Consider the following 23,910-nt stretch of genomic DNA (forward strand, 5'->3'; position numbering starts at 1 on the left):
GTGCCAAATGGCTTTTAGAAAGAAATTGGCAGTGAGTGCATGGAATGCTAAATTGACTAGGATGCTGGGGTCTTGAAAAGTGCAGAATGCTTAGAAGTGAGCTGCCAGTGCATTTGGCAAATGTCTCTTGATCTGCAGCTGTGGTCTCACAGCATTCTGCATCTTCTCTAAAGATAAGCTACATCAAAGAATGTGCAGAGCTAAAAATTGTTTTAAAATAAGGATATAACTTGTATAGGGCAGTTCTGGCCTTTATATGTAATTTTTTTAATGTCAGTGGATTAGCTGCTATAGTTTAAGATGTATTATATGCCAAGTATAGTATTTGAAACATCAGCTGAATGTCTCAAGAGACTTGCTGCAGTATGTGTAGTTTTCTGCCCTACACTGGTTGGAGTCACTGATCCTTGTGGATGAGGCACCATTTGAGAGTGGAAAATGCAGTGTTCTCTCTGCCCTGCTGGAACTGCAGCTTCCATGCCTGGAATAATCATTAATGCTTATGGTAACAGGGGTTCCTACTGTGTTGCAGTCTTGAGTTGTGGGCATACTCCACAAGAATAAATAATTTGAAGAACAGCTGTGTGGCATTTGATCTGCTGCTTCCATCAAGCCCTTAGTAAAAGTCTAGTAAAGGAAGCAAATGCTTAAAGATTTGAGAAATACATTTGAAAATACTTATGATACAGCCTTTACTACAAAAAGTGGCGATTTTTTTTTTTTTAAACAGCCCAATTGTTCTTGAAAAATAAATGGAAAACAGCTCAGATGGCAGTTAAAAATCTGCAGCTGTAAAAGCTAAGTCAAGCTTTTAATTTCCCTTAGCCCTTTTCCTACTGTGAAAAACAAAAGAAAAAGCTTAAGTATTTTAGGTATTTTTTTATTTTGATAGGCCTTACCACTGGAAAGTTTAAGCTTAAAGACTTGTTTTAAATTAGCTTCATTTTATTAAATGCTGCACAGCAAAGCTTTTTTCCCAAAGCATGTCAAATCTTCATGCTCTGTTGTGGCTTCTGTTGCTGCTTTCTTAGGCTGAAGTTTTCCTGGGTCTATTGTCTATTTAGTCTAAATGAGGAACGTTGGTGAGGGAGATTCTTGGAAGTCGTTTCAGCCTCAGCTTATTGTGACTGAGACAGATAATGCCAGTAAGATGCTGTGAAGAATCATCTGGAATGAAAATGGTATCTCTTGCTGCTATAATGATTTTTTTCAGGTCTCATAATGTCATGAATCTAATTAGTATGTGTGGGAAAACAATGAAAAATGCATTGGACATCACAGAAGTCATTTAATACTCTGTAATATTGGTGTTAATGGAGCAACTACTGATACCTCAGCAGCCATGACCTGGTCAAACACTGACTTTAATTAAATTATATTAAATAGTACTTTTATATTATAGGTTTGGGCGTAGGTTGTTTACTGGCTGCTGTTGGTCTGAAAACAAACCAAGTGTTACCTTGCATTTAAGTGTTTTAATATCTTAGTCCTCTTTGTTCTTTAGACCTTGAAGCTAAGCTCATTTTATGGAGTGAAAAGCCCCCCATCTGAGGGTGACACCAGGCTTGCAGGGCTCGTGTAATGCTTAGGAAACCTGAAGGCCCTCTTGGCTTGTTTCCAACATTGTTAATTCTTTACGTTGTTTTTCCTTGATTAGTTACATTCTTTTGAGCTGTGCAGCATGTGAGCAATTTGCCTGAAGTACTTTGAGCAGCGTTGGGCAAAGCGGGTCAGCGCGGGTGGCATTGCTGGTGGAGGAGCAGTGTGATCCAGGCTCAGAAATGCACGGACACCAGCTGAGCTGTGAGCTGAGCAGGGAGCAGCGTGAGCTGGGGTTCTGACCGGAGCCTGCTGTCAGTAAGAGAGAGCAGAGCACTGCTGGGATGTGCCTGAGGCTGCCGGGAAGTTCCAGTGTGTTGTTATGCCTTGGGCGCCACTGCTTTCCTGGGAAGAGCTCGGTGTGACCGTGAGGGCGCCACAGGTCTGGAGTGGGGATTGGAGTGTGTTGTGTTCTGGTCTCTGACAGCCCTTCTGACCCCCAGGAACCACAGCAGTGAGTTTGTAGTGCCTGCTTCTCGTCTGCTAGGCCTGAGCACAGCAAAATGTGTTTGCTTCTGTGACTTCGGTGTTATTTTAATATATTTTCTTTGAATGTAATTTAGATAATGTAAGGATATTTTTCCTTCCACTGTTAAAGTATAAAGATAGCAATAAACCCTTTCCACTTGGGCTTCCACACTGTCATCTTCTGATGACCGTGACATTTCCCTGACATACCAATTGTTTATGTGGGTCAGTTGTGAGAATATATTTGGTTTCTGCTTGTGCTCTGAACTTGAACAACTGACTAGACGCAAGCCAACTTAAGATCAGATGTGAAGCTGCCTTGCCGTCAGGCCTGTGCTAATATCAGATGAGTCTCAGCCATATCTGATCTGTCCAAATGCCTTCTGGATTACACTGACTTTTGTTGTCTTTCCAAGGTACAGGTGAAGAAAAGGTGAACTTAGCACTGTTTGTAACTTCCTATATATGTATCAAAGGTCACACATGTTTAAACTCAGGAAAACAAAGCTCATCTGCAATCCAAAGTATTTTTTTTTCTCTTCAGATACTCCTCCTAGTTAATTTTTCTTTCCTGTAACTGGTAAAATTGGACAGTAAATTGTTGCTTTTAGAACAACCTAGCTTCCTCCAAACTTCTGGTAAAGATGCTTACTTGTATTAGTAAGAGCTTTTTAAATCTGTTTAGCACATGAGTTTTAAAGGAGTCTGTTTTATACAACAGTGATAGCAGCTTCTTAAATTTACTTACGTATGCACTTAAGACAAGCTCTGCAATGCTTCTGTATACTTACTAAACAAGCTACAAGCAGCCCAGTAAATGTTTGAACAATCAATTCTTGGGAAAGTATTATGTAATAAATCCTGTTAAAACTCAGAATTATTGTCAGTATGTATATACAAATCATGGCTGTAATCAGAGTATTCTGCAACAGAACTCTTCTGCTACAATGCCTGAAAATGTGCACTACTGTAAATTTGCCTCTTCCATTAGCTACATGTGCAGTAAGATAGTTACTCATTTTTCTATAGGTTTTTTTAACTGTTTCTAAATTAATCCTTTCCACAGGCCTTTTCTTGATATGGTCTATAATGCACTGGACTGTCCTGAAGATGATTACTATGCCCTCTTTGTGCTCTGTCTTTTATATGCAATGTCACACAACAAAGGCAAGTACTATTATGTAGAGTTAACTGCAAGGCCAGGGTTGCAAAAAACTGTAAACCTCAACAGGGTCATCTTCTGATTTGTGGGGTTGTTTATTGCTATTATTTAGAACAAGACAAGGAGATCCCCACAATCCATAATTGTGTATTGTGCTAAGAGGTCTCACAGCAAAGTCTTTTGAGAAATAACTTTGATATTTTATAGGAATATGTTAAAGACAGATAGGATTAGTTTCCTTCTATACCAAATCAGAGAAAATTTTATTTGTGTTGGGGAGGATACTGAATGGGGCTACCACAAAATAAAACTCCCATTTCTTTTTATAAACAGATTACTTAACTACCAAAGCAGAATTTACTATCAGACTTTGATCTTCCTTTTAGCCATTATGTTCTCCAGATGTACGGCTTGACATTGATTTGATTTAGATGCAAACACATAATCTGAGAATTTCAGAAGCAGCAAAATAATTTGCATTTCACCAACCTCTTTGGGATTTGAGTGTCTTCACCCAGTAGGCCCTGTTTAAAGCTGGGAATTTTCAAGGATTCATCCATGTGTTTGGTCTTTGTTGTTCCTTCTTTTCCTTGTAATACTACGCCAAAGCTATCTTGCCTAGTTTCCTATTGTCAATTGTTCTCTTCTGAGAAAGCTGCTGTGATCTATTAAATGTTTGCCTCTGAGCACACTCCTGTTTCCTAATTTGCTTTTTTTTTCCTTCACCTCCATGAAAGGACTTGACTCGGTCAAGCTGGAGAGAATTCAACTTCCAGCTCAGCATGCTGCTGAAGAGAGAAATTCGTATAATCATGTCCTTGCAGAAGGGCTCATCAGGATAATGAATTATGCTGCACAACCAGGTATTGCTTTTCCAGGGTTTGTTTTTCCTTCCAAGGTGAAATTTTTGAAGATGGAAAAAAGTTACTTAGCCTCTTGCCTTTGAGGGGAAGGTGACTGTTCAGCATGCTCTTTGATGAGCAATATGTAGATATGGTTTGTGAAAGACAGCTATTAGCTTTTCCTTGTTTGGTGAGGAACCAGAAGCTCTGGATTTGTGCTTAGTAGTTGTTTTTGTACTCAGAACTATACAATGATCTGTTGTCTTAATTCCTACTTTCTGCACTTTTAAATAAACAAAAATTGTCATTTTGAGGGGTTTTACCTTAATGGATTTAATCTTGAAAATATAATCTCTCACCTTTGCTTGTACTTGTAGGAATAATTTCAGTGGAGAAATAGTCTTGAAAAATATGGTGTCCTTTGCTTATAGGCATCCTTTTTCTACCTCTAGGTGGTAGCAAATTTTCCCATACTTTGTTTATCTCCGATTGTATTTTCAGTTCTGAGCTGTTTTGCAGAAAATGTGGGGTTTTTTTCTTCTTTTTTTCATGAAATGAGGGTTACATATTCCGTGCTCTATTCCATGAAAATATGATTTTTGTTCAAGCCACAACTCCCCTCCTCAGACTTCCTCCCTTAAAACTTTAAATGAGTAGTTTTCCCTAGAAACTGACACACTATCAAATTTTTGAATGTCTGTAGAATGAAAATCTGTTTGTTTGACTTGCAAAACTGATCTACAGCATATTAACTTGTGCTGATGTGTCAGAGATGAAAAACATGTTTATATATGAATAGTTTGTACCTACAGCAGCAGGAAGGAGTGCAAATAAGGATATGTATTTATTTAAATAAAGACATGGCTGGGGAGGGAAGTACTGGGGAAGGATGGAAATGGGGGATTTTTTTATTCAACTTGCTCTATGCTCTGTGGAACACCTCTTTCTCTTCAAGGAAAAGCTGTGCCTTATTAATGTGCTATGTACAAAGCTTCCTTTCACCTTGTAACTTCATCCATCCCAAATGTCTGGGATCCTTTTGTAATGTTAGTGTAATTCACCCTGCAGATTGATAAAGGCAGGAAAACCCAGTGTTTGGGCTTACTGTTTAATAGTATTAATTTTTGCCTTCTTATTGAATGGTTCTGCTTTAAATTTTCTTCTGCTTTAAACTACTCTTTCAGTTCTTTTTCTTTATAGCCAGCAGTGTTGTAAGGCAGCATCACTACTTGTCCCTGTCAAATGGGGGGTGTGACAGAGGAGCAAAGTTTGACAATTCCAGGAAGAGTACAAACATTTAAGAACATTGGATGATGAGAAGAGTTGTAACTAAACTGCTGTTTTGTGTGTTGAAATTTTCACAGATGGAAAAATTCGTTTGGCAACTTTAGAACTTGGCTGCCTATTGCTGAAGCAGCTTGTGTTTTCCAAAAATGGCAGGATCATAAAAAGTGTTCACCTTGATTGTCTTGAGGTGAGTATTTTCTTTCAAATTGCCAGTCACTGCATTACTGGTGTCTGAGCCTTGTAGTAGAGTTGAATAACTTTGTTTAATTTCTGGTTGCAGTAATTCTTAAAGTGAAATTTGGTCTTCTAGAACATCTTTGCATTGGTAGCTCTGTGCTGTGAACATCGTAACCTATGTTTTGTTCTCATCTCTGCTATTTTAACTTGTAACTTCTCCAGCAGTTTTTTGTTTCATTGTCTCTCTGAAACTGGTATGTTGTCCATCTCAATAACATAAAGAAAAGTGCTTTTGAAATAATGAACTCACATAAGTTGCATTTTCATAGGTATAAGAGCTATATTCTACCAAATTCTGGGATTAAGGCCATGAATCAGGATATTATTAGACAGTTTCTTCTGTATGAGTTTTTGGTTAGGTTTTTGTATGTGACTAATAGGTAAGTAGTGTATGTATTCCCTGAAATGCATTTTCTCTTTCCTAGGGTGCAAGGGAGGAAAGTGTCCATCTCCTTCGTCGTTTCTATAAGGTAAATATGCAAAATACTGTAAGAAAAAGGCCCTTTACATATGGGGAATGTCTGCAGCCTAGTCTTTACATAGTGACCGAAGAATCACCTTTTTCAAGATGGGAACTCCAAATCTGTGAGAGAAGGAAGTGTTTTCTTGGAGAATTGCTCTTCTTTCTGCCCTTCCCATACCTCCATAAGACATGTCACAAAGGGCTGCTGGAAGGCTCACAGGGCTTGTACGGGAGATCAAGTTTGTCACTGACACTAATATGGAATATGTTCGGTTTTGGCATTACTTTTTGTTTGTATCATATCTGAAGTGATGATCCAAAGTTTTACCTGATTTTCTTTCTTATTGGAAACCTTTGCAGCTTTTTACTTTTGTGTGTGTGTTGTAAACAATGAAAGAAATTCCATTTTTTTAGCCCTAGGCACTAACTTCTATATAAGGAGCAGTAAATCCGTGACAGATTTCAAGTGTCTGAAATTTTTTCCTGTTATGCTTAGAATTCTCTTGAAGGATGTTTGCTTGATGTGGCTTACAAAAAATAAGTAACTTGTGGTGGGTTGACCTTGGCTGGCTGTTAGAGGTCCATTCAGCCGTTCTCTCACTGCCCTTCCTCAACAGGATGGAGGGAGAATAGAATATCTTGTCAAGATAAAGAACAGGGAGGTCACTTACAGTAATGGGCAAAATAGACTCAACTTCACAGAAATTAATTTATTGCCAGAAAAAAAAAGTTGTTATTGAGAAACAAAGACAAACTAAAACACTGCTGTCCTCCACCTCTCCCTTTTCCCATGCTCAGCTTCATTCCTGGCTCTTCAGCCTTCTTCCGTTGCGAGTGGTGCAGGGGCAATGGGAAGTAGGGATTCAGTGTCAGTCCACAACTTTTCTCCGTTGCTTCTCCCTCCTCACGGTTTCCCCTGCCCCAGTGGGTCCCCTCCTCCATGGGCTACAGTCTTTCAGGGTGATTGCCTCAGTGTGGGTCCTGCAGACTGCAGCTCTTTCAGAGCCCAGCTGCCTGCTGTATTGTTGGCACCTGCTCCACCATGGTCCTCCAGGAGCTGCAGAGGAATCTCTCCCTTTCCTAAATGTGTTTTCCCAAAGGTGCCAGAGCAGTGCTGCTGAAGGGCTCAGCAGTGCCTGCAGCCCTGGCCTCCCTTCACAGATACACTGTACAGAACCAAACCTAGCAGAGCCCCCAGCAGCAAGGCTTCATGGGATGTCCATATTCTGTCTTTTGGAAGGGAGAAGAAATCTTTCTGGATATGTTTGAAGATGAATACCGGAGTATGACGGTGAGTGAGACCCCTTCTGCCCTGGCAAGTCCTCAAACCCAGATACAGCACAGGAACAAGAAAATGTTCTAATAGCTGCTGAGGACACTGGAGTCTTTCTTACTGGGAGTAGGATAACAAAATGTGGGTGGTGTATTTGTCTCTGAGAAGTTGTCTGTACTTGCGTGAATTATTTTATGTGACGATTCACAGCTCTTTATTTTATAAATTTTCATTACTTACTAGAATTGAGTATACAAATATTGCAAATGGGACACTGGATTTAGTTTTTTCCCTTTAGCAGTATGAAAATCTTCCTATACCTATCTGAAGCTCAGCAAGTTCCCAGTTTTGAGGAAGTTCTTTTTGGAGAGAAAACGTTACGAGAAACTTCCTTGTGATTGAAGTAACCACAAATTTAAGTCAAAACTTAAAATCAAACCTGGCAGAATTTGGTGTTCAGTATTTGGGAAATATAATTTCTGTAATTTTCTGGAGTTTTTCCTGTGTTTTATTTGTATGAAAATTTGGGCGATGTGTCCAGGAACAATGAGATATTTTATGTAGTAAATGAGAGATTGCATGTAAGGACCTTAAATAAGACAGGGTGTTAAAAATTCTCAGAATTTTAGAATACACAACAATGAGTTGTATGTGAAACTAAAGAGGCAAATGCTTATTGTTCTGTATAGTTACCAGTGCTAAAATACTTTTATAGATGAAACCTATGAATGTAGAATACTTGATGATGGATGCCTCAATCTTGCTACCCCCAACGGGAACACCACTGACTGGCATTGATTTTGTGAAAAGGTTGCCTTGTGGAGATGTGGAAAGAACACGAAGAGTGAGTAAGACTTTTTCTTATTTGTCATTTGCTCATGACAAAAAGATGCCAAAATCATTGAGCAGTTCTAGGAATACAAATATTTCCCTTTGAAAACTGCTTGATTGGAAGCTTTATCCATGAAATCATAAAATCTTGATGAAGACAGATCTGTGTAGAGTATATATAATAATTACCTGCCCCAGGGGAGAAACTTTGTCGCTGATTTCTTGTGTCTGGTCAACACAATATGTTCTTGCACTGGGTATGAAATTTTTCAGACCCTGCAGAAAGCTACTTATAAAGGCATTTTGATAACACTCAGTATGTTGTCAGCTTCTTTTGTGAACTGCTATCTCAGTCTACCTCTCAATTATATTCTTGTAGTAACAATTGCCACGGAAGACTGACTGGCTTTCTCTTGCTCATATTTCTAGACATGGCAAAAAATTTAATTTGACCTGAGAGTTCATCTTGCCAAGGTAATTTGTGATAGAGATTTGAGAATGAGGAGAGAACCAGCAAAGTATCTATTTTTGTGACACAATCTGTGGAGGTGATTCTGACCTGAAGGACAACATCCTTATTTCCATTCTTAGTTAATCAGTTCTTGGCCCTTATCTGGCTGTATCCTGGAAGCCTTGCAGTGTCAATAAGTCTAAGAGATATGTTACTGCACAAAACCAGTTTTTTGGAAGATGCTGTTCTCCCAGTTTCTTTGCATTTATATAAGTGTATTATGTAAGTTTATGCAAGTACTCTTGAAGAAAAAAAAAAATCTTTCCAGGAGTCTTCTGTAACGGTTTGTTTTTGTTGCTTGTAAGCCACACGGCTTTTTTTACCAAAGCAAGTTGTTTGATAGAATACAGTGAATTATTTTGAAAAGTATTATTCTTAGAAAGCAGAAATGCCTCCTGGAATTCTTTGTGAGGCGTTTAACAGAAGGATACTTAGAAATGCACATTAGTGGGAAATGACTGTTCCAGGATTTTCATGTGCTAAATAAGGAGTAGCTTAACTTCTGTTGGTGGAAATAAAAAAAAAAATCAATACAAATATTCCTGTAGATCTTTTGGGATGAAAGGGTCTCTGTCATCAGCAAGAATTCCCAGAATGATTCCTTGTTGTTCCTCCTTCCCCAGTCACATTGCACTCAGGTTTTAGTATCTTCTCAGTTCCTGTGCTGCTTCCTTCCAGGCAGGCTGCCTTGCCCCAGCTGAGCTGCCGTGACGAAATGCTGGATTCAGGTGTACCTTGTGACATTGCTGCTGCCACTCAGCCTGCTGAGATTGTAGTCATGGTTTCAAATGGAAGCAGATTTGATTCTGAGCATGTTCTCACACAATTCAAAAAAGTTATGAAGTTTATTTCACTAGCAAGTGAACTTGGATTATATTGTGACTTCTTAACTGTTAGGATCTTACTTCCTTGCTGTAGAAAGTTCCTCTAAGTGGCAGCTCTTCTTCTCCTTAACAACTTTAGGAGAAGCTCTCAAATCTCACCTTGTGAGAAGTTTTTGAGGTACTTAATAACACTTTTTCATGGGAATGTAATAAGATAGTAGTAGATTTCCCTGCAAATTGCTGTTTCTTTGCACATGGAATGTGTATATAAATGAGCAAATCAGCATCATAATGTGTAATTCTTTAATGTGGATAAAAATCCATATTTGTTCCAAGTTAACCAGAAAAACAAAAGTTACCCAAAAATATTCTAGGCCGCAGAACTTCTCTATTTTGTTGAGATCAGATAAAATGTGTAAGGCACAATATAATGTTATTGGTAACAAACTGAGGGCTGTCAGTGTTGTAGGAAGCACAGCATGGTTCCCACGTCATCTGATGTTCTTGTTAATTTTATAGTTTCTGCAAAGGCTAAAGATATAATTTTATTTTCTACTCCTGTACTTGTTCTGAACTAAATGTGATTATATGTTTGGAGACGAGTGCCATTAGTTTTATAGGAAATTAATGTGATAAAAATTCTAGGAGGAAGAGGTTTGGGAGACGATAAGTGAAAGCTGAGTGATGTTTGCCCTCCAAATGAAAAAAAAACCAAAAAAAAATCACCAAAAACCTTGTTGGGTTTAACTTTTGGCTTACCAAAAATGCCAAGATTTTTCTGTTCTTGATTGAATTTGGCAAATTTTAAACCAAATACTGTGAATTCTTCTTGAAGCACCTGGTTGGAAAACTGCTTTATAGTAATCCTGTGTAATTTCAGTAAATCCACAGTACCTCAGAATGCAGTCTGCCTAAATGGGAGAGATCATCTCACATTCTGAGTGACTCTGTTCTCATTAATTAAGTAGCATTATTATATTTTTGTTAGATGCCCTTCATATCCTTTGTTCCACATAATTGTATTGCCCAGTTAAATTTCAACAGCATACCGAAGCCATTGCTCTGAAGTCCTTTCGTGGAAGAACCTGATACATGGCTTCCCTCTCTTCAGCCCTGTTCTGCCAGAACTTTCTGGAAGTACTGCCAGTAGTGAGCTGCCAAACATTCACAGCGTTTGCTGTGTAAGGCTCCCTCTGCTTCACAGGAGCCACCGTTCTGTTGATTTTAAAAATAGAGGAGTGGAGGGTTTTCCCTTACAGCACTTTAGATTTGTTTTTCCTAATACTTCCTGCAATCTGGGAGTTTCTGGTCATTGCAGCTGTTCATGAATTCAGTGCTGTTACTGTAAGGCAGCAGTTAATTTACAGTATGCCACAGAATTACTGTGTAGGAAACTCTTAAAAAGCAGAACACCGGAAGTAATAAAAAATGATTTTTCATTTGCTACACTGAAAATGCAGTTCTTGTAGGGAAAGAGGATTATAAATGGTGCCTTTCAAAATGTGGCTAACAAAATTATTGTTCTTTGACACTTGGGTCTTTGCATACCATATGTCATGAATTTGTAAATCAAAACTAGCATATTCATTTCACAGAGCAGTTGTTGAAAGTTTCTTGGGACTGTTGCAGCTTTCAGAATGCTTTGCCCTGATTAAGACCTTCTGAGAATATAAATTAAGTGCTCCACGAGTGTTACATTACATGTGGCTAGTTTTGGCAAGCACAGCAAATTAAAATACAGAAATCCTCACTGCTTCTCTCTTAACTTGTAGATATCTTAGCTAGACTTGGCTGAAAAAGTTATTCCTGTTTTAAATTCAAAATGTGAGAGTCCCTGAAGGTTGTGTAGGTGTCTGTAGCGTAGAAGTACTGTAAATAAAATCAGTCTTAAAATAACTACAAAAAATATTCCATGATTATTGTTTTTGCTTAAGCAGCTCCTGGAATTGCTTCCCTATCAGTTGCAATCTGTGTAAGTGTGCCAGTGAGACAAAAGCTCTGCTGCTTCTACTTCACTGAAAATAAATAGCATGTTTCATCTTCTTTCATGTCTTCTTTTTAACTAAGTTAGAAATTACATTCTGCTTTTTCAATTTAAAATGTATTAAAATTTTCATTTCAATTTTAAATGTATTAAAAAGATTTACTGTAGGACAGCAAACTTGGCGGTTGTAAAAGTCAGTATATGTTTGTAAGATTCTGTGAAAATACATATTACTGGGTATACAAATATTTTAATATTCTATTCTTTAATTTCTCAAGGCAATCAGAGTTTTCTTTATGCTCCGTTCACTGTCACTGGACTTGCAAGGTGAGCTGGAAACTCAGTTACCGCTCACGAGGGAGGGAGATCTGATAAAGGCAGATGATGTTCTGGATTTGAGTAAGTATCCCCTCAATTTCCTAAATTGTCTGACATGAAAAAATTACTGACTTCTTTTTTCTTCTAAACTGCTCATGATTGCTATTCTTACTTAAACTACCTGAATTGAATTAGTCTGGTGCTGAAGTGCTACTGTGTGTTATAGCATAAAACGTATTTTCCAGATTGAGTCTTTTCCCAAGCAAGAGACAGAAGATGAGCATTTTGGTATAAAGCACATAGGATGCACATCATTGCATAGGTGCCATGCCTTGGGAGGAGACTTTGCAGTGGGGAGAGCGTGACCCAAAAAATTACATTTATGTGTCTTTTTTAATTTTCACTTTAGAGGTGTTGTTGATTTAACAAATTTTCCTCAATCTCTATTAGTAGAAGTCTTTTAAAATTCTTGTGAGCGTTAAGATGCCTTCAGTGTTTATCCTTGTTTGCGTGCATATAGTGTCAAGAGGGGAGTAGAGGTTAACATAATCCAGTAATGGCTTCAGATACTGTTTTGATTTGGAAAAATCCCACAAAACTGTATCAAAATGGCTTCTCTTTTCCTTTTACCTGAATGCTATGATGGTGTTTTATATGAGCTTGATGAGGGCGATTCAAGTTTCTTGTAAAGAACCATTTTTAATATTTTGATGCGCATATGTTGAATGTGAACCTTTAGGTGTAGTTACAAGGTTGTCACTAGTATATATGAATGTATGAATAGAAGGTCAGGTAATTCACAGAAGGTCCATTTTATTCTGCTGGATATGCTGTCACCAAAATTACAACTACTGCTACTTTGCAGTGTTTTTCTACTGTAAGTAGGTTTGAAGCAATTGTATATTATGTGATAACTGTCTGCCTTAGGCTGCCTTTGAGGCTGGAGGTGTTTTCAGTCTTACTTAGCAGCTCACTGTGTGAAGTCACTTGCAGATAAAATTGACAGCCTCAGTGCTTGATTTCAGGTGGTAGCAAGGTTCTTAGTGAATGCCATGGCCAAGAGGTAAATGAGGATACATTTAAAGCTGTTATTTCTTTGCTGAAACAGAAAAAAGTAGCATTGTAGTTAAGTTTCTGTGCTCACTCTGTCTGCCAAGTGTACAGGCTTTAAAAGGCCATCATAAGCAATGTTTTTTTAAAAAGATTTGAGAAAAGTTTTTCCTGGAATAATTGAGGTTGGAAGGAGCTTCAGCAGGTCATCTAGTCTAATTACTCTCCTGCTCAAATCAGGGTCAGCTAGAAAAAGGTGCCCAGTACAACTTGTCATACTTGTGACAAAGGGAGTAACCCAAAAGGTGGTGCAGGTATCTGATCAGGGACAGATCTAACTTCAGCTAAATGTACTTCATGGGAACAAGGTGGATTCATGATCGGTTTCTTTCTTGGTTAGTAAAGCTGAATATCATCCCAGATGGGCTGCCTGCTGTTGGGAAGAGTTCTTTCTGTGAAGTGGGAGGTGCTGCATTCACTATCTCCAGCCTAATGCTTATCTTGGGCTGCCAGCTGTGCATACAAAGGGCTAAAAGTTTTCTGTAAAAGCTTTTAATGCCTGCGGATCATTTCTGGAATTGGGATGACTGGAAATTATAAAATCATTATAGATCAACCCTCAAGACAGATCAGGTGCATTTAGACCATCTCAAGTAGCTGTTATATTCTTAAAGATTCCTTACAGTACTGTCTTTTTAGGCAAATATTTTCATAAAAACAGGCAACTATTCTCAATTTATATCTTAAGCACTGCAAGCAGCTGAAGTCTATGAACTTTATTGACTATATTTCCTAAAACTTGGATTTTCCTTGGAGAAAGTCCACAGAAATCTAGGATCCATGTGATGGAGGTGTAGTGTCCAAACTGGTTGCAAACTTCATTTTGCACGAGGAGAAATTAGCCATTGCAGTTAATCTCAGAAGGGGAACTCCAGTTCTTTGCAGCAGGGTCACACCAGGAAGCCGTTCAGCCTGTGATTCGCTGTAATCCCCAGACCAAATTTGAATAGTACTGAAGTTTACTGGGCTTGATATTGTCATCTTGTATCTGTTTCACAGCATAGCTGTATTCTTAGATCAGTTCACTGAAAATGTGTTTAACCACACTTTCTCTTCTGTTTTTGTCATCAAGGATGACACTTTATTACTCTTCAGCAGCTGTGAACTAGTTACTAGAAGGAGTTACTGTGAATTAGTTACTAGTTACTGTGGACTAGAAACAGTCATGTAAATGGACTACATTCAGTTGTATAGGCTCAAAGGATTCCTGTAACAGTTGCCTAGTAAATGAGTAACTTTCCTTTCTGTTCTTTGAAAGACTTTTACAGTAATGCTTGACTTCAAGGTGTTGTCAGGTCTAAAGTAAAAACTTCCTGTTCTGGAAAGCATTCTGCCCTTTGAGTTCTTGTAGTAGTGCATTTTTGTAGTTGAGCAGTTGAATTTATGCAGCAAGTATTTTAACCTGTTTGCTGCTGCACTAAAAACTTTGCAAACTGGTCAAAAACTAGTATTTGAGAACTGCACAACTCTGGTGTTGTGGCCTGTTAGTTGAGAATCTCCCAAAAGACTCAAAAGTCATCAGCCTGACGTCATGTTTGGAAAAGTCCTAGTCCAAGCACTTCAAGTGTTGAGAAGAATAGGACTGCTCTAGGAATTGCAGCCAATTGAAATAAATATGTTGATGGACTAATTAGGTTAAGGAATAAAAGGGGCAAGAAATAAAACATACCAAAATAAGAAATATCAGTTCTGCCTGGTGTCTCAGGTACTTGTCTAAACAGGAATAAATCTTCCACAGGTTCTATAGAAATATTTGCCAATCCTGTATGGATTTCTTGAGCCTTCCAGGGCTATGAGAAGGTAATAGCAATCAATCCTCATGTTAACTAAATCATGTCCTGTATGTATTGCATTTATTGATTAAACTTGTTTTCTCAAATTTCCAAAGCTCACAGTAGATTCACACTGGTTAGCATTAATTAGCCTCTTTATTGTGTTAGGGTTCTGTATTTCATACCTTTCTTTCCTACCACCCAGTCAATTTTGAATGGATCCTGCTGGTAAAGGGTAATTGGTAACTTCATAGAAGTGTTAGCTGGAAAGGACCTCCACTTGTATTGCAGGGTATTTTTTTTTTTTTGGGGGGGGGGTGGGGGGTGTGGAAAAGGAAGTTGGTTTGGTTTCTGAATCTTGAAAACCACTGGTGATGTAAATTCCAGAACATCTCTGGGTAACCTGCTGCACTAAAGAATTTCTTCCACCTCTTGACCATAATTTATGGCTGTTTTCTATAGCTGTGTGACCTGCTGCTGTGAAGAGCTGTACACTTCCACTTGTAGCTTGTCCTGCAAATGTTTCTAGTATGAAAAATGGTGTTAAATGCTTGTTTAGATGTTCGGATGAGGAAAAAAAGTTCTATTTTGTACAGCCTTCAGAATATTTTACTTGCTGTAAGTTGTACTAGATGAGAGAGAGGAAAAGACCTGTGTCCATCAAATATATGAATGAAAGTATCAGTGTGATACAAAGGAAAAAAGCAACTCTTAGTAGAGTTAGCAGAGCTCTGCTATGGGTTGGCACTGCTGGTTTAATCTTGGCAGATTACAGCTGGTGATAAGAGGGTGCTTTAGTTCCTTCTCATGAATAATGCCTTTGAACTGGAACGGGGCAGTGAGGAGATCCTGAAGAATGTATTTTGGGGCTTGTTGGAGGGGTTTCTGGAGTAAGAGAGAGTATGTTTTTTCAAAATAAGTGAATGAAATATATGGATAAAGGAAAAAATGTCGCCTCATTTAACAAACATTGTCAAAATGCTGCTACAGTTTACCTGGAGAGTCTAAATAATCTTGAGCTTGAAGTGTGTCCAAGAGCCAGCATAGGCTTCAGAGCTGTACAGAAGTAGCTTGTGTCAGGAGCCAAAGTTTGTAACGAGGTAGAAATAATGGCCTGCAGAGGTGTTGGGTCTGACTGTGGTTCTAACAAGACTTCTTGAGACTTCTTAGTGAGGGGAATCAGCAATTTCACCCCTGAGATGAAGGGAGCTTTTTTCTGAAAGGTAATGAAGATGGTAAGAGAAAGTAAGGTGTATATAGTATCCATCTTATATTTAACTTGTAAGATGTCTGAACCACTGTTGTTAAAATCTCTCTTGCCCTTTCTATATAACTGTGATAGGTAAGTTAAAATATGTTAAAAATGTGAACAAAACCTTGTACCATGTGTTGTCAAGGTTATTATATTTTTATATATTAACATTTTCTGTTATGTGAAATACCCACATCCCAGAATCCTCAACTTCAATGTTATGTAATCTTTTTCCTTCCTTCCTTTAGATAACAGTGATCTGATTGCTTGTACAGTCATAACAAAGGATGGAGGTCAAGTTCAAAGATTCCTGGCTGTGGATATTTACCAGATGAGTTTGGTTGAACCAGATGTTGCCAGACTCGGATGGGGAGTGGTTAAGTTTGCAGGCCTTCTGCAGGTAAGGGAAGTTGTAGTTTGGGTGGCCAGTTTTTCTGAGCTGAAAATCTACATTTTCTGTTGGATAAATAATAATACCAATATTAGCTTATATATTTAAGCTCTGTACCATGCTTCCCGTTTCTTTGGTCACTTGTCTTTTTTTCTGCTTCCTGCCTTTTAAAACATTTCTGATTTTCTGAAGAAGTTCATGTAGGTAACCAGAGTCACAATTGCAGAAGGGGTAACTTCCTTAACATACGTTGGGCTCTGCTCATTTGAACCCTGAAGTCACATCCTGTTAGGATTCTGTTCCAAGCACTTTACTCAAGTAACGCATTAATGAGCTCTGATTTTCCTACACATGTAGAGAAGGTGACAGGTTGAAGTTATCTCTGCTTATCTAAGGAAGTTTTTCTCATTTGTCCTTTTCTTGCCTTCACCATTGCTGTTTGTATTTCCCAAAAATTTGCTATGCTCAAAAAATTTAACTCAGTCTCTATGAATACTGATTTCTAAGAAATAAATCCAAGTTGTACAGCTTGCGGAGTCTGGTTGGGTTTTTTGTTGGGTTTTTTAACAACTGAAAACGTCTTTTAAGATCTTTAGTGGAACATTCATAGGATTTTCTTTCAGTGTTAATATTTAACCTGTAGTTTAGAAAATCTTTTTTCTTTTTAACTGCTTGCCTTCTGCTTCTCATTAGGATATGCAGGTGACCGGAGTAGAGGATGACAGCAGAGCTCTGAACATAATAATTCACAAGCCTGCCTCGAGCCCTCATTCGAAGCCCTTCCCAATCCTCCAGGCCACGTTTATTTTTGCGGATCACATTCGCTGCATCATTGCCAAGCAGCGCCTGGCCAAAGGCCGCATCCAGGCGCGGCGCACCAAAATGCAGAGAATCGCAGGTGAATGAATCCTTTCAGGCTGTCCTGAAGTCATCCTGGGACACAAGACTTGGCTGTCATTGCAAGTCACTCTGTAATGTAAGGCTGAGGCACAGTGAGGAGTGGTGGGCCACAGAAAGCCCTAAACCAGGGCTGAGTTTCCAAGGAATAGATTTGGTTTCATATTTAACTTTGTGTTTATAAAGTGAATATGTCACACTTTTATGGCTTTCTTCATATAAAAAAAATTAAAGCAAGTTTGAAGATATTATAGTCTACTTGATATTAAAAAATTTAGGTTGAATGTAAGGCAAGACACTTATTTTTCATTTTAAAGCAGGTCGTCTCTCTAAATGGCTCTCTGCAGTGTTCAGTTGTAACTAATGAATTACTTCATTTGTGCAGAGAAAGGCAAAAGGAGTTTTTTATTGTTAATAACTCATATGGATTTTTAGTGCAAGGGGCTTCCTGTAATCCTGGGGTTTCTTTCTTCACTGTATTTTGAGGTTTCCCTAGTGTGAATGTGGTGTGGACAGCAATGTAGAAGAGGCTGCCACCAGTATTGACTCTTTAGTTTGTCAGTGCATTTGTAACCATAATTAAAAGGCAAATGAAGGCAAGTTACGTTAAAATCTGGTTTTAGTCTTATGATCCTGAGCAAACTATGAAATTTCTTGTCATCTCCTTTTCCTTTTATGTATTTGAGTAACAAAAACTATCAATTATGATTAAACATAGCTCTCCTGGATCTTCCTGTTCAGCCTTCAACTGAAGTTATGGGTTTTGGACACAGCTCTGGAGCTGCAGCCCAGCACCTCCCATTTAGATTCTATGACCAGTCCCGGCGTGGGAGCAGTGACCCGACAGTGCAGCGCTCTGTCTTTGCATCTGTTGACAAAGTCCCAGGTAAGATTAGCATTCATTAACAAGCAGTTTTTGCTTTGTGATTTCTATCTGCAGAAACCCTATTGTTACTTGTACAAGCAATGAAAAAGTTGATTGTGATGTGTTCCTGAAACACACAACTCCAGGATGAGGAAAAATTTACTCTGACAGAAACAAGTAATACCTGGGTGTGTATTCCAGGTATGTTGTGAGCAGCACTTCCATGGCAGCTTCCCCAGATGTCTTAATACCTTGCCTTCCTTACAAATCAAGTTAGTTTAAATCATGCTTTGAAGACTCGGTATTTATGCAACACAACTGTTAGTTGTGTATATTTCCTCCTTTAATTTAGTTGTGAATGTTTTCATGCTGGGTTGTGAAAACAGGTAGGATGCTGTGCACTGCCTTGTTTCCCTCAGAGTGAGCAAGACAGAAAAGGGCCACAGCTACTCCTAAAACATTAGCTTGGAACTGGGACTAAAGGAATGATTCTAAATCAGTGAGCTCTTTGCTTTTTTGTCTCCTTATTGTCTGTTTCACAAATTGACTTCTCTGCAGAAATTCACTTCCAGATGGTGGCATTTTTCTTTTTGGGTTGAATAATTTTAAAGGGAAATCTTTGAAAGCACTTAACTGTGCTGTATTATACAAAAGATCTCATTACCACTTGCTGCCAGTCATTTCACAGAACACAGCAATTGTCTTCAAATGTGATTCAGAATTCAAATGCACAGAAATCTGCTTACTGTTCTATGTAATTTGAAGTTTTTTTGCTTTAAGACTAAATTGGAGCTCACTTGCCCAAATCCTGACTGCACAACAGAAATTATAAAACCATAGATATTGTCAGTCAGATGTTTCAAAGACAAGTGTACGTTGGGAGTGTTTCCTTATTTGACATGACTTCCACAGAAAAGGTGTGGTTGGAAAGATGCCAGTGTTACTGTTTCAGCTTTCTCTAAGGAGAGTGCACTTGTGTTCCTAACGAATGACTTCATCTACTAATTTGAAGGGGAATATTGGGGATGATGCAACATAGTAGTTTGTCCAAGCAACCACATATTTTATTTGAATCCAGAAAATGTAGTCTTCCACTTGCAGATCCAGAGGGACAAGTGTTTCAAAGATTTTATTTGATGCAAAGTATGAGAAATGAGGCACAGAACTTGAAGTATTTCAAGTGCAGCATCTTTGGAATGCATTTTATGACAGGTAATAATATAATAAAAATTTATTAATATCCTGTTTTATGTCTGATTTTAAAACAAGTATCAAATGTGGGTATGTTCTCTTATCTTGGCTGAGGAATGAATAAGGTTTCCTTATTCCTACTGATTTTCATAGGAATCTCTTTGTGCTTATTATCCCTTAATCAGGCTTGCAGTGATCTTTATTTTAGGAGGAGAATTTTGTGTCTTTGCAAAAAATACTTAACAAGTTGCAATTCAGTTATTGGCTTCATGTATTCATTTCTTACTGATACAGCTCCAACTGGTATTTGAGTTCTGCAAACCTCACAGAGTCAGGTAATTTGGCTGTACTTTTAAGAAACAAGTTATGCTTTCCCTTGGTGATGATGTCTTTTGTAGATTTAAAGGGGAGCTATGTTTTTCTGGCAACATTTTTAGAAGACTAATAACTACTTTTGGTAGGACCATGTTGGCTGTCAGTGCTGTACATCCAGTGTGGTTTTTAAGAAATTAACTAGCATATAAATGTTTTCATTCCTCCTGTGAATTTCAGCCTGTGAAGAACTTTCGCACAGCTATTGAATCAGTTCCCAGATTCCTATTGTCAATGAATTTAGAATTTCCAAGAAGACTCATTGCAGTTTTCTGGTTCAGTTTCTCTCATAGTGCCTACATAAAGCTCTGCATACATCACTTGAGAACCTGTAGTTACTTTCTGCGCTCCCTTATTGTTGTCAAACTGGCCCTTGTTTTCCTTCACTGTTCCACAGTCCAAAGTTAAAATCTTGTTGTCTGGAGGGAAGAGGGTGAGGATTGTTATAACTTGAAGCTGGATTTTGTGCAAGACAAGTGAGGGGTGATGAGAATGTCACAGACAATGCTTCAGAACGTCCCCTTGAACACAAAAAAAGTGCAGGTTATCCAAGTGCAGGGACATGCTGTAATCATCTCCTGCTGGACTGGACAGTTCTCAGCAGAGAACGTAAGCAAAATCCCTCACTCAATCAATTTTATCATTATGAAGTCATGGCTATGAATATACTCCAAGGTCTGTTTTAAGTTACTGGCCTTTGCTAGAATGTTAGAGCATTTTAGGGATAGTGCAGTTGGCTGGACTGTTCACCATCTCATGTATTGTACTTCTGAAGCACTCTAAGTAAATAAAGAATTACACTGTTTTCAAAGAAACCAGCAGATTTGGTAGGGGCCTGGTGAACAGAGGTCTTCTGTTGGAAGTAAATAAGTAATGACTTCCTCTTCAAGCAAATTCAAGATTTAGTTTCAAGTATCAGCTCAGTTCTGAGATTTATATGCCTGCTGTGTCTTAAGGGAAATGTTAACGATTTCCAGCAAAAAGTACATCTAAATATTTTAACAAGTGTGGTTGCTTACCTACTAAGTAAACTTATTTTGAAAAGCAAAAAGAATCAATATATTCCTCTTACTATTTTATCTATTGTTAATATCTTAGTAGATGAGGATAATAAGGTTTTGAGGGGAAAAAAGGTAGGGAAAAACCTTCTTGTTAACATTACCACGGCAAGCAAGCTATAACCATCATCTTTTTAAAGTCTGAAGGAAAGAAAATCATCCATAGCTTTGGAATCCTTTGTGTAGTATGTGCTAATATTCCTGTCATCATCAGAAGAACCTTCTGACTATTATTTTGGTTCCTGTAGCTTTGTTTAATTCTGTTCACTTTTGTTTATGAGTATTTCCCGAAGAAGTTCCCTGATTAGAATATTTTTTCTTGGTCAGTAGTTTCCCAGTTACAGTATTTGAATGATTTAGGCTTACTTTTCCCTCCTACCCAAATTAGCTTCTGTTAGCACACTTAATATCCTTCCTTTGCTGTTGTTTTGGAAAATAAAGTACGTTGAAGTCATTTTGAAGCAAATGCTCCCATGTAAGGAGTTAATGCATGAGTGCTGTTCTGCAGAAGCTTTGGGCTGGCAATCCTGCTAAACCAGGGCAGCTTTTCCAGCTTTCCCTATGACAGTCCTGGGAGACCTTGTTTACTGTTTTCTGCTGTTCTGGTGAGGATGGAAGGTTGTTTCTCCCTTGAAGTGCAACTGTTTGTGGGTATAGAATGCTTCAGATGGGTACAGCTTTTACCAGCACTGTAAGGGAATATAAATATCTTGATGTAAGCTCTTTCATACCAGTAGTTTTGGGAGCTGTTCTTAATTTCATTCACATTAACAGTTGGCTTTGCCTCGCTTCTGTGGCTGCAAGTCCACCGGATATTCCTTGTATCCCCATCCTAACTGGTATTTCAAACTATGAAGTGCATATGAAAAATCTAATGTACATTTTTTGTGATTAAAAACTATAGCACTCAGGGCCAGTGATACATTTGAAAGTCTTTCACATTTGAGGTGGTTCAGTTTGTGGTTAACTTTTTGCAGACTTTTGGGCATCATTGTGTGTAACCTCAGTTTAACTTACCTAAATGACTGTAGAACATCGATCAGTTTGGTTTCTGAAATAAAATACGTGGATTTATTTGCATTTATGGGATTAATAGCTCCTCACCAACTATTTTGGTTTTCACTGAAAGAGAGCTCTCCTGGCTCAGTGATGATTTAGTTCTTTCAAGTGGTATTCATCTTGAACATAATGAATTATAATTTAGCTTGGTAAAAGTGACATTTAGATACCTGTCTAAAACTATGCTGCAGTGCAACAGAAATTCAGATGGCATTGTGTTTCTGCAAGTGGTTTTGAGTCTAGTTCTTGGGTAAGCGTGGGAGGTAGAAGGTCGGAGGTGGGAATGCAGGTCAAGTCAGATTATTAACAGGACTGATGTTTGTTAGCTTTCTTCTGTGCTTTCTTCACTGTGTTGTTTTCACTTGTAGCACAACCTGTCAGTGTGTTGCTGCTAACAGCATTTTCCTGACTTGTTATATCTATGTTTTAAAGCTTTCAGAGCTTCCTGTAACACATCCATTTAAACTGAGTTTTGGGTGGCTGCAACCTCTGTGGCACCATCATGTTCCCCATATAGGAGATTCTCTGAGTGAATCATCCATCCAGTGCCATGGGAAATTGCCTGTACAAAAGGATAAAGAACTGTGTGGTGCATTTTCAGTCTTACCTGATTGTCAGACACCTTCCCTTTCCATGCTGACTGTGCAGTGAAGGCAGCAAGTAGAGTATTGTTAGGTGTTTTATAGTCTATGTTGTGGCTACTTTCAGTAATTCACAGGACTGCCAAAAAAAACATTCCCATGGGAGAGGGAGACCTGCAAAAGCAGAAAAGTTGTGTACCTCACCTGACCTACAGCCCATGGTGAAGACACTTCTTTTGTTGTAAGAAGTGCATCAACTTTTGAAAAGCTTCTTGCTATCAAACCCTGAAGAAGTGACTAAGGGTATATAGTTATTGAAGAAGAAAGCAATGAATGCAAGGTGGTTAGGAAGGAGAAGGATGCTACATTGCAAAGAGTTTGAAGAAGTATTACACTAAAAGCCAGAAGATAACTCATCTAAGAAGTGCTCTCAGACACTGTATAGACCTTTACAGTTTTCAGACTGGAAAAAGTTTAGTTTGTGAGAGGCTGGGTGAAATTCAATGCCAACATTAGATGTGATTGATGAAAATTTTATGAAGTTACATCTAGTAAAAAATATAAGTCTTCTATCCGAGAGGTTTTTGTATTCGCTTTTATTTTCCTTATCATGTTAAGGTCAGTGACCTGTGAATATATATCAAAAGTTGAAGGGTTTTGATGCGTTTCGACTGTTTGTGCTATCTCTTAAGTTTTAAAATGCTTTGAAACCTTAAACTCTACTTCCTCATTCATTAATCAGTACTTGTTGCCTGTTTTCAGTAAGGCGCATTCAGATTTTCTGGTTTCCAAGATAAAGGTGGGAGAGGGCACATCCTCTGGGTCACTCTGTGAGGTTGGCACCACCTTGATACAGGATTTGTTTTTACCTTTTCACAACTTGTTCAACAGCTTAACTCTTTCAAGATAGTATTTAACTTGTAAACTTCACTGTCCTGTTTTGCAGGCTTTGCTGTAGCCCAGTGCATAAATCAGCACAATCCATCCCCACTGTCGTCACCGTCCCCTTCCAGTGGCAGTGGCAGTACAGGGCGCTGTGATTCAGTGACTGCAAGCTCAACATCCACTCCTTCTGCTGCTCAGAGCCCAGCAGGTATTCACTCACCACCTTCAGCCTAGGCACTGAGGGATACATAGCAGTTTGTTGTAAAAATAAGTTACAATGTTATTGGATTAAAAGAGTGTAGTGTTATGGTTTTAGATTACTTAACTAAACCATTTAAAGGTAAACTGTGGTGTAAATTGCAATGATCTTTTCAGCTTTCTAGAACTCTAAATACTTGGTTTTTTTCATAAGTACTGGTGAAATAATGTCCTGCTTGTCCGACATCTCTCCTAACGCAGACAGTTTAGAATTCTGGGGGTTTTTTTTGTTGGTGGTTTGTTTTAACCTGAAGCATTGCTTTGAATAAATATGTAATGTACACTATTAGCCTTTCACCATAGTGGATAAGTTATTTCCACATAAAGTGTCTTTTTTTTGACCTGGGTGACATTTACTTTTGTGTGTTTATCTTAACTTGGTCCTCAAATTAATTTGTAGCAATGGGCCAAATATGAAAT

At 38.3% G+C, this 23,910-nt stretch overlaps 1 protein-coding gene across 7 annotated transcripts in view; it reads left to right on the forward strand.

The window, feature by feature from the left end:
• The window catches only part of CLEC16A (C-type lectin domain containing 16A), a 59,572-nt gene that overhangs the window by 22,997 nt on the left and 12,665 nt on the right, over positions 1-23,910 (forward strand). For all 7 annotated transcript variants that reach the window (XM_062503769.1, XM_062503768.1, XM_062503771.1 and 4 more), the window contains 11 exons: positions 3,134-3,234; positions 3,967-4,092; positions 5,436-5,545; positions 6,021-6,065; positions 7,299-7,349; positions 8,047-8,175; positions 11,760-11,880; positions 16,182-16,333; positions 17,018-17,222; positions 17,940-18,107; positions 23,294-23,440. In XM_062503769.1, the coding sequence (XP_062359753.1) occupies positions 3,134-3,234; positions 3,967-4,092; positions 5,436-5,545; positions 6,021-6,065; positions 7,299-7,349; positions 8,047-8,175; positions 11,760-11,880; positions 16,182-16,333; positions 17,018-17,222; positions 17,940-18,107; positions 23,294-23,440 (1,355 nt within the window). The remainder of the gene's footprint in view (positions 1-3,133; positions 3,235-3,966; positions 4,093-5,435; positions 5,546-6,020; positions 6,066-7,298; positions 7,350-8,046; positions 8,176-11,759; positions 11,881-16,181; positions 16,334-17,017; positions 17,223-17,939; positions 18,108-23,293; positions 23,441-23,910) is intronic.

Source organism: Cinclus cinclus, chromosome 16 (genome assembly GCF_963662255.1).
Source record: "Cinclus cinclus chromosome 16, bCinCin1.1, whole genome shotgun sequence".
Taxonomy (NCBI): Eukaryota; Metazoa; Chordata; class Aves; order Passeriformes; family Cinclidae; genus Cinclus; species Cinclus cinclus.